Source organism: Glycine soja, chromosome 16, assembly GCF_004193775.1.
Source record: "Glycine soja cultivar W05 chromosome 16, ASM419377v2, whole genome shotgun sequence".
In the NCBI taxonomy this organism is placed as follows: domain Eukaryota; kingdom Viridiplantae; phylum Streptophyta; class Magnoliopsida; order Fabales; family Fabaceae; genus Glycine; species Glycine soja.
This window is the reverse complement of record NC_041017.1, coordinates 31,542,946-31,560,008: the sequence shown is the minus strand read 5'-3', so window position 1 is coordinate 31,560,008 and position 17,063 is coordinate 31,542,946. Positions and strand designations below refer to the sequence as shown.

Genomic DNA, 17,063 nt, shown 5'->3' with positions numbered 1-17,063 from the left:
TAAAAAGTTACATATATTATATTTCTGCATATCTTATCATATGCATGCAATACATATTTTTTTCACTTTTAATTGTTTAAAATTAACGTTGGACTAATACAAATAAACATATTTTTTTTTTACTATATTTGCATGATACTAAAGTTCGTGAAAACAATTTTTTTTTACCCAAAAGATGTAGTATATGAACAATTTTCAGGACAACGAGTTGTATTCTGATGCTCATTTATCTTGCGGTAGGAAGAGTCGTTTTAAGTGTGAGTTGTTTTTTACTTTTTATATTGATTTCACGTATAATTGATGTAAAATAATCAAATAAGAGACTATTTATTTTTTTCAATTGAGCCCTAACGTATATAACTTATTGAATTAAAGTTTTCCTCTAATAAGCTCACTCGTAATACAAAAAAGATAAAACACTGCTTTAAACTAAACAATATCAAACTTTAAAACCAATGTCATACTTGTAGCTCGATCAGTGTTTACCGGAATAATATATGAAAACTATTGAACCATTAACAATTGAGCAAAGCTGTGGAGTTAATTATTTTGACTTATTTAAATAAATAATGCTTGCATTTTTGTTATTTCGCTCTCGGATATTATTGATTGAGAGCCAATAATTTGTTCTATTGAAAGGTGGAAAGTAGATAGGTATGGTGTACCATTAGTGGGTAGCAAAGTCCCAACGACGACGTTTTGTTGCCTCTACGAGTATACAGTAAACACATGCATGCATGCGTTGCATGTCTCGGTCAACTTGTAAAATGTGGTGGTGTTTATGAGTAATGCCTTGTAGGTCCTGCAAGATGTACATTTATGAAAGAATCACATGAGCCCAATTTTGAGGCCAATTTTTATTATATTCTATAAAATAAAACAAAGTTACAATTTTTTCAGAATTTATTTCTATCATAGCAAATACTTTGAAAATTTTAGTTTACTGTACAGAAAATTATATTAATTTATCTATTGAAAAATATATAAGATAAATTTTACTATTAATATTTTAAACTATAATTAATATTTATTACTCATTATCAAATGTTTTCAACAAGCTATTCTTATCATAAGAAAAACTTAAATACAATTTTATTATTCTTATTTTGTTCCATCCACAATTTTGATTCCTCTATTGAACTTTAGCTTTTCTATTTTAAAAGTTTGTAATCTTGATCCAATCTTTAATTTTATCCATGTTTATTTATTTATTTTTTGTCTAGTTGAACTAGATATAACACATTCATTTAAGATACTATAAAAAATTATATAATTAATTAAAATATAAGAAATCAAGGAAAATAAATTGCGAATGTGATTTCCAATTAATCCATTAAATCTAATCCAATAAAAACCTAATGATAAATTTTTTCATGCGTCGAACTTAAAATTTATAATATAAAACACACAATTGTTTGAGGCCAGTTAGTTTTCGTGGTGCAATCGGCCATTTTGTGCAAAGGAAAAAAAAATACTTTTTTTATATCAAAAAAGAAATGTTACTTTGAAATAAAGTTACTGAGAAAAAAAAGAACACATGATAACCATAAAAAAACTAAAAACATTTTCGTGGTCCAGATCATGGTGCTGATATTACTACTACACATGCAAAATTACATCCTACATTATTTAAGAAAACTTACACCTAAGTAAAAGTATCTGATGTTTTACCATATTTTCTCCACAAGCGTAATAAATATAGTACCGTTCACTCCTCACATTGAGCTCGGACCCCCTTCACAGATCATTATTCAGTATTCACACCACTCATTCCAATTTGTGCAAAAGGCCCTATGTCATTGGCAGATCAGTCCATTAAAAAACTGACCAGTTGCAACCAATTTACGATTGTTAGGGATAGTCGGAATGGAATGAAACATAATACAAGCTATAAAATCAAACATTGGCAATTTCTTAGCATCATCATTCATCATTAAGAAAAACTTTGCGGAAAAGAAAGATTGTGCATGGAAACTTATTCAACATATCTGTGCTGTTCTCTTTACACAAGACATTTTTCCTTCTTTGGAAGGTAAAAGTCGTTTACCGATGCAATAAAATGCTTGTGAAAACTAAAACACTAATAAGAACCAAGATGCTACATATTTACCAGGAAACATCTTTCTAAGAATCTTCTAGACAATAGGCTCATCTTCAAGATAGTTATATTCAAAGGTGAAGTCGGTCTTGATTCTTTGACACCTGAGAATAATCAAATCAAGGCACAGATAACTCAGGACAACCAGAAATGCCGTGTCGAATACCAACAAAATCAACCATTTCATGGACAGAACCAGAAAAGGGAAAACTAGAAAATACAATCAATAGGATTGTTTTGAAATAAAATTGATAGTAGCCAGAAGCACAGCGCCAAACAACAACAAATTTCATGTAAGGAAGGAAGGCAGGCCAAGTGTTTGAGTAGAGTACTACAATGTCTGTCCCCATACCCACATTTTAAAGCAATACCCGTAGTCAAACCCATACCCGCATGGGTAGTAACTTTAATATTTGTACCTTTACTCAGACCTGTTATTTGTATTTTAGTAAACTTGAATATGGTCTCTCATTATGCATTTGCTTGGCAAATTAATAATACGTGAATGCTATTATAATACCAAAATTAATTATGAAAAACCAATAAAAGAAGAATTGATTAAAAGTAAAATAAGAAATTTAATTGGAGAAAATATTTAAAAATAATCCAATTCCAAATTATATAGCATTACAGAGAGAATTCTTTAACCGAGTTAAAAAACTATTTTAGAAACTTTTAAATTGAAATTATAAAATATAATAAATTTACTATGTGGGTAGGAGTAGGGTTGGATAATATAGTGCCTATACTTACACTCATGCTTGCAAAATTTTCTGTAAATACTCATTTCCGAGCCTAGACCCATTTGATGGGCAAATACCTAATTCATCATGGACAATTTTTATGGGCACCCATTAGGTTTGGGTCTAATTGCCATCACTAATTTCATAGACTGAACCAGAAAAGGGAAAACTTGAGATATAATCAAAGTTGTTTTAGAATTAATTTAGAGTAATATCCAATTTAGTCTTTCCAAGATATGTGTGACATCACATTAACCCTTCATTTATCTTCGACATCAAAATGGGCCTTCAATGATAACTAAATGCCCGTTACTTTTGTCCTTTAAGGAACCAAGTTGATGCCACTTTAACTACAAATTTGATGACTTAAACTGACATTAAAGGACCAACTCTGTGTACATATTTCTAAATAGACGACCAACCTGACAAAATGTATCTAGAAGACGAAAATGGATATTTGCTCAAATTTTTAAGAGATAGCCATCTCCAATCTTTCTATGAAGTAAAACATTAATTACTACGAGTGCAGATAGATGAAATTATAAGTTCACTAAGCTTACCAGCCATGCTGCAGATCATCATTTGCAATATGGAAATCAAAGTACACATACGTTCCCTGCTCATATTCATCTGTTGCAACTTTTGGCTCTTCATGCCGTTGAAACCATGTGTTATACTTCCGGTGATATCTCCAAGACTGCTTCTTTAGCTCTTTTGCAGCCATATACTGTTGGTAAGTGTTCTGCAGAAAATAATGAATGTAAGCTTACATAACTGAATGAGAGTAATGCTAATCAGTATCCAAAATGTCCACATACCTGTTGATAGTAAAATGCAAAGAACAGGGTATCAGTGCCATATTGTTCGATACCTACTCTCTCCCAAAAAGCAGGATTATTAACAATAGGTGCCTGTACTTGAGGAAAACTAGGAGGTGTTATCGTAGGGTGTTTCTGCATAACCAAAACAAAGGGAAAAAATGGTCTTATAATCTTATTATAGATAACAGAGTATTCAATAAAAATGAGGATTACTAAAACCAAGAAAGCATACAGGAGTATAGGTCCTAGGACGTTCTGAGTCCTTAGGTTGTGGAAGTTTGAGGTGGGCTGCCTCAAGCATCTGTAAATAATATAATTGATCACGAACTCCGCCAGAATTAGCAGTTGATGCACTGAAGTTGTCACCAAGAGCTCCAAGGTCAGTTGAACTTCTTCCTATAACACCAAGGTTACCAGTACGCTGATTTGATTGTAAAGGTAGGCCAGGAGACAAATCAATATCTCTAGAAGTCTGAGCAGGCTCAGGAAGAGAGGCAGGTACTCCAGCCTGCAGCATAAATGACAAACAGTCAACTTGAATCACCCATGAATATATTTTATACAATATGCCCAATAGATTCTTCCACACCATGTTTAAACATGAATCAAAATATAAATAAGTATTTTTGCTGTCTACAAAGCATAACAAGTTCAGTTCAGCCCTACCCATCTAACTGCTTAAAGAACTATTCCTATTTAGTTAGCTTTATAGCTTTCAAGTTTCAAATCAGATGCTACATGCTATTGAACTAATTAGTTTTTGTATAATGACAAAATGGAAGGAATTAAGGAAACAAAGGTAGAATCAGAAACTGGCTACACCTGCATCTGCATGTGTGGTCTCCATTTTTTTTTTTTGCACAGCAAAAATCATAATATATTATAAATAAGATTCAGTACTAGGTGTACTGAAATATACAACAAGAAAAAACATAGGCAATGAAAAGCCAAACCCAACTATAAAAGACAAAAACAATACAGCTGACAAGATATGCCCAGCCCCTCTAAGAGAGTTCATCCTTCAAGTTAGTTGACCAAAAATTAAAATGAGATTGAAAGTCCTTCTCCATACACTTTAACCAGGACCAAGTAAGGACTTCATCCATGACTTTTTCAGGGTTGAAAGGCTGGTTATTGAAAGCCCTGCATGTGTGGTCTCCATGTACTTCAAATATATGTATATTTATATATTTTACATATCCTACCTTCTTAGGTGGACAATGGTCAGGATTGCTAGTTTTATTTTATTTTTTGGTCCATTCCTTTTGTCACCTGATCTATTTAGTCACTGGCTTTTCCAACTTATGATCCAGGGTTTATTGATATAAATCAGATGCATGCATGACAACAGAGTTTACACAGAAAACATAACATGTAGGTATGTGTGTGCACGTGTAAATATATGCTTCAGCAAGTTGTACAAGTATATAAGATAATGTATCTTAAAGAATATAAAAGTCCATGAGTTAGTCAGCATACAGGAGAATCTACAGCATATGTGGATTTCAATTCATCTTCATTCACAAAATTCTTGCCAATCCCATTACTAGCAGTAGATTCAGTCCCTGAATCATCAGGAAAAATCTGTTGTTGTGGCTCGTCACCCTTAGAATTGCCAACATCTGCAGAATATAAAAAACTGTGATATATCTCATCTTTCACAAAAATACCAATCAAGGTATATATATTTCTAATTCCAACATCAAATCTGGGATAGGCCCAATTAACGTATTATGAATCAATTTTACAAAAAAATATGAACTATTCAGACGCAAGAATGATTTTATACTTTTATAACATCTCTAACAATCTTCAACAAGTCATACGGCTGAATAAGAGTAACACAAAATATACCTGCATCTTTGGAAACAACTAATAGCAATGACTGTTGACTAGATGGGGAATGGACAGAATTTGGTGGCTGCGGTAATGAGGTGGAAGCAATACCACTAAGACCTGGTGACTGGACTCCAAGTCCCACACCAGATTGAGATGCAACAGATGAGCCTTGAGAATTGAACTGCACATATAGTAGGATGCTATAATAGAAAGAACATCCAAACCAGAGCATAAAAATTAAACTGCACAAATAGCAGCATGTCATGTAAAATATATATTTCCAATCCATTGTAGAAAAAAATCAGGTTGTTGTGAAGATGCATTTTATCATTCAATAAAATATTCAAGTATCTGATAGAGTCAATCACAGAGAAGATTATATATGTAAGAAAAACAGAAGAGAAATAAAATTATCTGGGGCCCAGCCCATTAATAAAATTGTTGAACATGGTAATTAAGAGTATCTCAAAGGAAAATTCTACCAGAATGCTATGAGACCGGTGATGCTCAATGGTAGACAATGTAGGGCAGTCAAGTGTCAAAAAAATAGCAAAAGAATTAAGGCATGTTTGATTGTGCTTTTGTTTTTTAGTTTTTAGAAACTGTTTTTTGAAACAGTTTTCAAAAACTAATTTTTAGATGATTAAAGTGGGGGAAGATGTAAATCAAGGATTCCAACCAATGCAAAAATCTCAGCAATTCTCCCTTTAAAAAGTCAGGCACTAAAGAAGTGTAGATGAAATGTTAATTTTCTAACTATACAATATATTTTTTCTGAAATTGGTAGCAGAAGAGTGTCACAAATGGGGCAGTTGGCAGACAATAAATATTCAATCTTTAAATTCTGGGTAAAAGAGGAAAAAATGCAGAGAAATGGTACCTGCTGTAAGAGAGGATTTTGTTGCTGAGCAGAAAACTGCTTAGGATTCCCTGCTACAAAAGATGGCATATTAAGAATGGCACTTTGCCCTTGTTGCTGCACTTGCTGCAACTTCTGCAAATACCTTTCCCTTTGATCAGGAGCTATTTCAGTTCTTCCACGAACCTGAACCTGAAGTATAAAATGAACAAGTCAAAGGTATAAAACATAAAATAAACTACACAGCATATATGTTCCATCCCATTGAAATCCTTACTCCCCATGTCATTATTACATATTTACATGTACTAAGAAGTGTGTTATGCTTCTACTCCAATTCTGCAAGCAAGAACAATGCATTTCCATATAACTAAAAATTTATAGCTTTACAGAACAACTTATGAAATACATACTCTCATTCAACTCCTCAGTAACAAAAAAAGAAAAGGTATCTATATTTAGTGACCTATTTGTAATAGTACAACAAGCCTTAAAAGTTAAAATTGACTGTAAAATCCAGCATCTGATATACCCCCAACATAGGTATATATATGTGCACCCATGTAATTATTTTCCGTGTAAATAGGCCTACATACATATCCAAAAAATACATTCATATATAGATTAGCAGAAGCGCGGAGCTCAAACGAATGAAACATCACAAAAGTCACTAAAACAAGCATGAAAGATTTTTCTAATCTTTGATAATCAAATAATTAAGATAGAAAAGAGAAATGCACGAGAATAAGAAATTCTCAAGAAGTATACCAAGAGAAAAAGGAAAAAGACAAAAGAAAAGGCATGAAAAATCTTAATTAAAGATTCACCATAAAACTTATGAAATGGTCAAGTTCTGGCTACAATCGTTAGCTGTGATGAACTCCATTCACCTATAAGATTACTCATAAACCAAACATTTATTGAATACATAATTCATTTTGAAAATTGCATACTTGTTCTAGTCTTCTGGAAATCTCCATACATATCATTGGATTCCCTACACATGGCTCAAAACACAGAATATTTTATAATTTATATACATCAATATATAGATGGTTTAGCTTGTCTTGTCTACTACGTGAAAATTTATCATAAATCAATATTATATTTATATGATAGTGTAGGAGTTCCCCTATAAAGAGGGGCTCTATGTTAGGAGAAACAAGGGGGTAGCATGGGATCAAAACCTTGAGGCTTTGTAACAGAATAACAGTATGTTAGTTCTAGAATAGAAGGAGAATATAAATAGAAAGGGGAGGGATAGAGGGGCATTAGTTTGGTAAAGTAGTATCAGATAGGTAGTATAAAATTAAAATACAATTAAACTGAGGATGGCTTGCAATTTAGGTACCTGTAGGTATGACTTAGTTTAATAAAATAATGGATTATATATATAAGACGCATGCACAGCTTCAGTATTTACAATTTTAGCTAGATTTCAATTGAAGAACTTGGTATCCTATACCTCTCAGTAACTAAATGAACAACAACCAATAGCACAGCACAATCTAATTGCATATTATAATTTTCTCTGATATTGTCTATTAATAACATTACAAATCTATCTTCAGTTTGAACTTTGAAATCAAGTAAACAAGTTGCAAAGAATAGAGCAATACAGGCATATTTCAAGTTAGAATGCATAACATAATTGGAGAACAAAGTAACCAACAGCTCATACTTCAAATACAACAAATCAACAATAGCAAATGAAAATTCAAGAGAAAAAGTGTACCACATCATTCTGATTCTGGAAGGGGCTTCCAGATCTCCATTGCATGCCAGGAACAGCAGAAGGGGAGAACACTCTCCCAGATACAGTTGCAGCTTCGTTGACACTACTAGAGTCAACTGAGGAAGTTCCATCATTAGGCCTAGCAACCTGAGGCATGATCATTCTATTACTTAAAGGGGATACAAGAGGCTGCACCATCCCATTGCTTCCGAGTCTATCATCACCTACCAATATGTTTCTCTTGGTTATTTCTGGTGCAGAAGGCACTGAACCAAGGGGCCCATTGCTGGAAACCATATTGCCAGAAGCAAGAGGTATGCTATTTGTTGCTTGATTTGATACGCTGTTTCTGCTGATGTTCCTTACGAGTGTAACATCAGAAAGCGATGGAGATGGTCTTTGACCAGGGAAACTATTAATCTCTTCCTCCTTCATAGTGCTAGACTGATTAACAAAAGATGAAGCATCCACAGGACTACTAATCTCCAAGGAACTCTGAACAGAATTTGAACCAGGCATGACTGATGCAATGGCTGGTGGACTCGACAAGTTAGGCACAGGAACATTCATAGAAACAGGAGTAGCAAAATTCCCTGCTGGTGTTGTAGCAGTAGGACTAACTATACTACTTTTAGGAGGTGGAGTTCTTGCGACAAAATCAGAATTGCTATCCTGGGAAGCTGTATCATCAGCTTGCTCCTGGAAAGAAGCATTCAATGATTAGAAATTGGAGTTGCCCAGAGAGGGACCAATCAACAATAAATGGCATCTAACAAGGATATAGGATTTTCTGTGTTAACTGGTAGTTCAGCCACATGCACTTGGTGGAACTACTACAATCATGATCAATCAGCATGTTCTATTCTCAACAAGGTTACTTAAGAAAAATGTCATCAGAAAAATTGTTAAAATTGGATTAACTGGTGCCATATGTAACATATAACTAGGGCTAAAACTACTATTTTGAGTACTTTCTCCACTTCTTATGTACGTGATCTTTTTATTTATTTTTCTTTAAGCTATTTATCAATTTGTTATGATGTCTCATAAAGTCATGCCACTGACAATAAGTTATCTCATTTGACAATTAAAAATCAAAATTCTCATAAACTTGGAGTTAAATACATATATCCTTACCCAAAACGGAATAGAACCTATCCAATATTATTTATATCATTTAAAACCATCAAAAAACAATTAGAAAGGCAAAGCAAGCCTCATGTATCCTGTATGCAATGATATGTCTTTTGCTGGTGCATCATTTTGGAAAATAAACTGCATAAATATTCACTGGAGATTTCTGAAAAAAATCTCTACTTTTCAAGAATAATCTCTCATAAGAAAAATTTTCAGCTCATAGAAATAAGAATTAAGGGATACACACAGATGTTTGTGATGCTGAAGCTGAAGCTGCCACAGAAGGCTTCAAGCTAAGCACAGGTGTCACCTGCCGAAATAGAAAATAAATTAGGAGCTTTGTATATAGAAAAATTCTAAAATATTAACATAAAGGAAATGTCAGCAAAAAAATGTATACCAACAAAAAAATGCATTAAATTAATTTTGGAAAGAAAACATTCTTGCAACCATTCATAGTTATCAATCCCAAATAAACAAGGAGCAGCCAGATCCCAAAACCACTATAGCTGAATCACTACACTGAAGTTTATAGATACAAATTAATTAATTTATGTTATACCTATATAAATTCTAAAAAAAATACCCAAAATAAGGCATATTGGTATTTATCAAAAGTCATAATTATAAGCTACCTAACACACAAGTGAATAATAACAAAAGTCATGTATCATTGAAAAAAGTATAGCATGAAAGAGCAATGTAATCTGTATATCCCAAACCCATTTGGAGAAATAATTGCTTTATTTTGCAGTTTGGTGACAGAGCTTTTGTAACAAAAGAAAGACAATTATTTATCTAAAATTAAGCAAGAAAATATGCAACTACAAATGCACCAGTATGTGTTAGTGTGTGTGGCTGTGCACTCTCTCAGAATTTGCAACAGAGCAATAACCATTAAACAAATACCTTAGCAGGACCAGGGGGAATTGTAACAATATCTTCAAGTGACTCCACCTTGTCTAAGGGTAATGAACTATATAACTCATCAACATCACTAAATTCTTCAAAGTCGTCCTGTAAAATAAAATGAAAAATAGGAAAGACAGAAAATTAATACCAATTCATAATTTTTGCATGGTATCAAACTCTAAGACTTTCTTTGAAAGGACTACACAAAGGGTAAATTTCCTCGGTGATAGTTTTTATTTTTTAAAAGCAAAATGGCAAGAGTGCAAGCTATAAAAGACAAACCTGATTACGGTCTACATAGTCATCCAGGAAATCTTTGACATCATTAACCTGCTCTGGACTTAGTTCATCATTATCTAGTAGCCTCAAGATAAATTCACATTTCTTTATATGAGCCTTGTGCCGAGTAATTGATGTTTCTAGATGTGTCTGACAAACAAAAAGAAACATTTGAATAGCCATGACAGATAAATCATCAACAGTCTCATAAATTGTGTTTCCTTTACTACATACCAATCTGGGAGGCCTGTTCTTTCCTTTCTTGACAGAAAGTCCTTCAAGCTCAGCTTCAAAGTTATCAATCTGATTTTCTAACTCCCCAACCTACTCAAACATTTAAAACAATAATGTTTTCCAGAGAAAGAAATATAAGTACACTATTCGAACTAAATATAACCTCTTCTAAATAACACATGAATACAGAGACACTCCAATGTGAATCGTGAGGTAAGCAGGCAGTAGACTTGTATAAACATCATTATGGAAAGCAAATTTTAAGTACCAATTTGAACTAACAAATTCCCATTAGTGAAAAGGTCACTTAACAGTGAACAGAGAACCTGCATTATTTTCCACATTGTAACTTGGAAGAACCATTAGGTACAAAGCAAACATGGCTGTTCATTTGCCTAACACTATGAAGTTACATTAAATTAAGGTATACAAGCTATCGAAGCAACAAGTAACTGCTATACTTTGATCACAACTGTTGAGATCCCCTGTCAACTACAGATATGGCCAAAGTAAAATTTATAAAGGCTTGTAAAATCCTTATCTAATGATATAATTTTGGCAATTGAGGTAGGCCCAACCCAAATTCAAGATAGTATCCGAGCCTATGATAGATTTTATATTGAGCAACCAACTATCCAAAAAAAAAACTTGGCCCCACGGATTTCCAACACAATCAACCCGGCCCTCTGACTTTCCGAATGCAATATTAAAAAAAAAGTCGTACAATCTCCACACTCCATATGTCAAGTCCTAGGCACGTGGGAGGGGGGTGTTACTGTTGAGATCCCAATCAATTACAAATATGGCCAAAGTATAGCTTATAAAGGCTTGGGCAATCTTTACCTCATGAGTAGCTTTTGTAGTTGAGTTAGGCCTAGTTCAAATTCAAAATTGTATCAAAGCCTATGATCGGTTTGATGTTGGGCCACACCCAACTGTCCAGAAAATAGGCCCCATAGATTTCCTAGTGCAATCAACCTAACCCTACTGCTTTCCTAGTACGGGTGAGGACTATGTGTTGAGATCCCACATTGACTACAAAAATGGCCAAAGTAGAGTTTATAAAGGCTTGGGTAATTCACACCTCATGAGCTAACTTTTGGGTTGAGTTAGGTTTCAACCCAAATTCGAGAACAACAAAAGTAAAAATTAAAGTTACTCATAGCAATTGATTTCATACCACATTGTTCAACCAATCCCTTGTCTCTGATTTAGCCTTCTCTCTAGGATCCTGTCACAAAGCATTGAGAATAAGATACTCTTCATCCCCTAAAAAGGAAGCATAATCATAATACACCTAGAAAAGCCAAAAATAAAAATAAAATAAAAAAGCATATTTCCCTGTGTCAAAGACTCACAGTTTTAGGCTGTTGACCTAAGCCTTCTTTGGAGAATGCTTTTGTCTTTGTCTCCTTCTCACAGATCTTGAATCTTTCCATTTCACGCTCAATAAGCTTGCGTGCATCCACCAGAGCCTGCTCATATGAGGCACTAACCTATGTCACGATGTGTTAAAAGAGAAAACATTGTCAAATTCAAAACCAAGTCAAAAATCCAAATTTTAGTACAAGAATATTTCATACCACCCAATATCACACAAGTCAACCCAGCAATACCATCATCTAAGCCATAACCAGAAAGAAAAGCGCAATATACAACAGATGAACAGACAGGACAAAACATAGTAGCAAACGTTATTCCGCTAGATCCATACTAAAATATGCTCTGATTACAGATTACTAGCTATTCAGTCAAAGAGAATAAGAAACCATTTGCTCCATATTAGCCAGAAAATACATCATTAAAATATAGGATAAGACTTGAGTGCAGTTTCTTAGGTGCTTACAGTGTTGTTTTCCTATCAAAATTGGATTTCACCTCAATAACCAGTGTGACTTTTATCATGCAGCTTATCAAGATGAAACTTCAATTTTAATTGGATAATGGGATCAAAAAGTACTTTAGGAACTACACCTATAAGTTCTGTCCTAAAATGTAAATTTGCTGGAAACAAATTCATTCATCAATAATTTCCAAGGCTTTCCTCTACAAAATTTACAGCTCATTTCAGAAGCCAGCACTCCACACACACACACACAAATGTAAGGTAAGAAATACCAAAACTGAAATGTATAACATGGTTGAGAAGTTAGAAAGAAAGAAAAAATTCAGTTCTTGTTTGGCTTCCAACAACTGAAAAGCACACAACGAATTCTAACAGGACCCTCTAAAACACACAATATTTTGCATATCTCGTAATACAACTACAACAACAACCAAAGCATCCATACTAGATGGGATCAGCTACTTGTTTAAATTCAGTCAAAAACCAACTCTTCATAGAGATCATTCAAACAGTTCCACAAGAGTTTTTTTCTTAGTCTTCCTCCACCTCTATTTATTGGTCCCCTTCATTTGATCAAACTCTAGTTAGGGTTCTATTGGTCTTCTTCTCACACTTCTCACATGCGCAAACAATCACGCTTATCACATGTACCCAAACATCAGCACCCCTTGTGTGGGGCATGGTATCTTATTTACTCACTAATATCTTTTTGACGTTCAAAGTCAATACGTTATTAATACATGTAAAAACTTGCCTATATTTGAATGCAAGAATGTTTAGTCAGTAATACTTCTATTGGAAAATATTCCTCCACCAACTTGAGATATGAAACCTTTTATTAAATAATAAATAGTTACCTGATTAGGTACATTTTTTCACTTTGACTTAAAATACAAGCCGTTTGTCCATCAGTTACAAGAAAGCGGCGATGATTTGACCGATTAATGATTACTTTGCTTAGGTCGTGCTCGAATCACATGAGGTTTCATTACGTATTGCTTTTGGGTCCACCTAGTTTGGCCATCTCCCTTTTTTGCTCTAAGCGAATTTCCAAAACGACATAGCCAACCAATTAAAATGTGTTAGGGAATTAGAATGAAAAGTTCATTCCCATAACATTAGGTTTTTTTCTGGAGGCGGGTTATACCAAAACATAAGGATTGTGTGTGGTAAGAATTTTATCATGACCCTCTGAAACCCTCAATAATTCACATGCCTTGTACTATGCAACAACAACAGGCAAAGCATTTTCATAATAGATGGGGTCGGCTACTTGTTTAAGTTCAGTAAAAACACCAACTCTTCATAGAGGTCATTTAAATCTAAAATTTAACTCCCCAAGGTTTGATCCTGTAGAATGACCCATTTCATCATTGAGCAAAGAGTGTGAAATAAATCAGATCAAATTTTCGATCAAAAGTACTATGTGAAATCCTTAGTTTTCCCCCCTTCTCTATCCCTATCACATAGGTAGAGCTTTTGAATCAACAGAGAACCCTTTTCCTATATCTGTATAATCGACATTATTACATTCCAATTCCTTCCTGATACCTCCTAAGGAAAATACCAAATTGACGGATTAGTGTGAGCTTACTCATAAGGCTATGCACCCTTTGAATAAGAATCCATTTTTTGAAAGATTTTGGCTTTCATGTGTTGGTGGGGCTTCCTAGAGTTTTTTTTCCAAGTCTTCCTTCACGTCTATTTATTGGTCTTTCCTTCATTTGAACAAACTCTTGTTAGGGCTTCTATTGGTCTTCTTCTCACGCTTGTCACTTGTGCAAACAGTTACATATAAAACTATTCATCTGCAAACAAACACCTAACAGCTTAAGAATAGAAAAGAGTTAATTCATGATATGATTTCAAAGCCTCTATGGCCACGTGATCAAGGATTCAATCCTTGTTATCCTCATTCTTCCAAGTAGATGCTTCAGTGGAAAGTAAGGGCTGTTTGTTTTACCCTAGAAATCAATTCCCCACACTGCCACCATAAGATTTGCGGTAAAGATTAATTTAGGCACACATCCTGTTAAGAATAGTCCCACATCGGGTAATTCATGAACATGATAAGTGCTTATATAGCTGGGTAGACCACCCCCTTATGAACCGGTTTTTAAGGGGACCTTTCGGATGCCTTGGCTGCACTATAAATTCCCTTGGCTGCACTATAAAATTTAATACATCCCAATAAGTTTGTGTTCAAGTGAGCGTTGACAAAATTGATTTTGGTTAAAATCGATTTTGAAGTAATGCGATTTATATTTGGATATTTTTATTCTAAAAGCAAGTTAATAGGAAACTCAGAATCAATTTTTATCCAAAACAAAAGCTACCTAAAGGTGCTTCAACTCAAAATCACATTAGCTGCATTTTTTTTTCTTTTTTGATCAGCTAATGTTAATTGTTAGTTGTTAGTGGAGGGATTCGAACCCACGACCTTTCCCTTCTTTCCTTCTCCCTTTACCACCAAGCCAAACTTACAACCAGGCATCACATTAGCTGGTATTTCAATGAGATTCTAGGTAATCCAACATGAAACCAAACACACGCCAAAACAAACTAACACTTTGTCAGGCATGCACACACATTATTTTCCCTCCTTAAAATGTTGGCTCAAGACACAAATTAGCTTAGGAGTGATGACTCTATATCTCATATCATATCATATAACCATACAACAATAATACAATTCGACATTGCGTGTGCTAGGTTCAACTTAAGCCAATTGAAAGAAAGACAGAAATTACAATAACCAGCACAAGATTAAAATGAGAATTTTCACCTTCTTGTCTTTGATCTCACTGGACTGAATCCAAGTCTTAATCTGGTCCCTGTACCTCTGCAGCTTCTTAATCTCCTTCTTCAGGTCCGCCTCGAACTTCTCCTTCTGGTTCGCATTATCGGTGTCGTAAACCTAACGCACCAACGCCATGTGTGAGCCAAAAACAGGAGAAAATTCGAAATAATCGAAGAAGAGAAGAGGACCTACCTTGTTCCAGATGCTATCGAAGACTTCGACGCCTTCCTGAACCTTCTTAAGAACGCGATCAATCTCGCCTTGGAGTTTTCGACTCGCTCCCATTTCCACCGATTCCACTCATGCAACTCGCCCTGAATTGAATCACTTTCAGTACTATGATCAACTCTGCGTGCGTGCGTGCGTGCGTTCATTCAACCTCTGAGCAGTGTTTGTTTGTTTGTTTTTTCCTCTTGTTCGCGAGAGTAAGACCCACTCTTTCTTATAAAAAGTCGTTGTTATCATTGGGCGTGTACACATTTATCCACTCCATGAGACCCACACCAGCACCATTATTCAATTAATCAAATTAAAAGAATAAATATATTCCGATTTTTAATAATTTATTTGTTTATTTAGGTATGGTATAATTGTAATTTTAATATGAATATTTAAATAGGAATATTCATATAAATACATTAACGTTAAATAAGGTTATTTATTTCAATTCGTATTTCATAACAGAGTTTGTGGACAATACGGTTTGTGGACTTATATTTATTTTAATTAGGTCATAGAAGGACCCGATTCAACCTTTAAAATATAAAAAGTTAAGAAGATTCTAATTTTAGCTTTAATGATTTTGATTATTAAACTATTGGTTTTAGTCCTTTTAGTTTTTTTAAATATCCAAAATCTGTTCCCAGTATAAAGAAAAAAAAATATTAGTTTTAAGGACTAAATTTTGGATATTTTTAATAATACCAAGACAAAAACTAATGATTTTGAAACTAACAGTACTAACTAATATCCTATAACACTAACTACTCATTCAACTAACATTTACAATTCTTAACAAATAACAACTATACCGGTATGGCTTAGAATACCTTGGCCCATCTTAAAGATACCTTTACCTTCATGATACCGAGAACATCTCGACCCATGAAAGTATTCTTAGAACACTTAAGAAAAAGATATTAGGATAAATTAATTGCCTTAATGGAGTAATTATCAGGTAAATTTGGATTAACAAAAGTGATAATCGAAAGGTAATGCCTATCGAGCCACATAATCCATTAAAATATATAAAAAGGTTAGACACCCTCTACCCACTAAATACATACAGAAACAAAATAGAAGAAAAGAGATCAGTGACATCCAAATCATTACTCAATAAACAAGAAGAAATTTGAATTTATCAAAGTACCTTCGTGCATATACAACAACTAATTAAGGTGAGGGTTGTACAATTTTTATTGGTAAAAATTGAAGGTGTCAAAAGATTTATAATAATTTATACACTTTGTTCAACTAACTGAATTTGTCTCCTCAATAAATAATCATAATCTAAATATTAATAATAAATAACTAACTATTTAATTATATCAGAGTATGATAACAAGTGTGAAAAAATAATATTCATTTGACTTAGTAACCCATGTATCACAAAATAAAGAAGTCAAGTAGCTATGTAGGAAGGAAAATAGATTTTCTCATTATTCAAAATAAGAAATTTAAATTGTTCCGGATGATTCAGACTAATGAAGATTGACTTAATGGTAAGAAGTTCTTGTTCTGATTGGGTGAAAGGGCTGCAT

At 33.7% G+C, this 17,063-nt stretch overlaps 1 protein-coding gene across 4 annotated transcripts; it reads right to left on the bottom strand.

The window, feature by feature from the left end:
* Nucleotides 1-1,882: 1,882 nt before the first annotated feature.
* LOC114390205 (general negative regulator of transcription subunit 3-like) lies at nucleotides 1,883-15,752 on the bottom strand. Of its 4 annotated transcripts, none has more exons than XM_028350906.1 (16): nucleotides 15,496-15,752; nucleotides 15,289-15,420; nucleotides 12,016-12,153; nucleotides 11,838-11,888; nucleotides 10,658-10,747; nucleotides 10,427-10,573; nucleotides 10,142-10,249; nucleotides 9,480-9,542; nucleotides 8,095-8,794; nucleotides 6,382-6,557; nucleotides 5,517-5,682; nucleotides 5,142-5,284; nucleotides 3,895-4,170; nucleotides 3,660-3,794; nucleotides 3,402-3,583; nucleotides 1,883-2,202 (listed from the first exon to the last, which is right to left on the bottom strand). In XM_028350906.1, the coding sequence occupies exons 1-16, from the start codon at nucleotides 15,586-15,588 to the stop codon at nucleotides 2,136-2,138; spliced, it is 2,667 nt and encodes an 888-aa protein (XP_028206707.1). In that variant the 5' UTR covers nucleotides 15,589-15,752; the 3' UTR covers nucleotides 1,883-2,135. The 4 variants fall into 4 exon arrangements, with proteins under 4 accessions (XP_028206707.1, XP_028206708.1, XP_028206709.1 ...); XM_028350907.1 differs by having other exon boundaries at nucleotides 6,382-6,552; nucleotides 8,096-8,794; XM_028350908.1 differs by having other exon boundaries at nucleotides 6,382-6,546; nucleotides 8,096-8,794.
* Between the last annotated feature and the right edge of the window lie 1,311 nt (nucleotides 15,753-17,063).

Coding starts and splice junctions, on each gene's coding strand:
- LOC114390205 (XM_028350906.1), bottom strand. CDS start 15,588: ATGGGAGCGAGTCGAAAACTCCAAGGCGAGATTGATCGCGTTCTTAAG. Junction 12,154..15,288: donor GTGAGATCAAAGACAAGAAG/GTGAAAATTCTC, acceptor ATCGTGACATAG/GTTAGTGCCTCATATGAGCA. Junction 3,795..3,894: donor GTCCTAGGACCTATACTCCT/GTATGCTTTCTT, acceptor TTGGTTATGCAG/AAACACCCTACGATAACACC.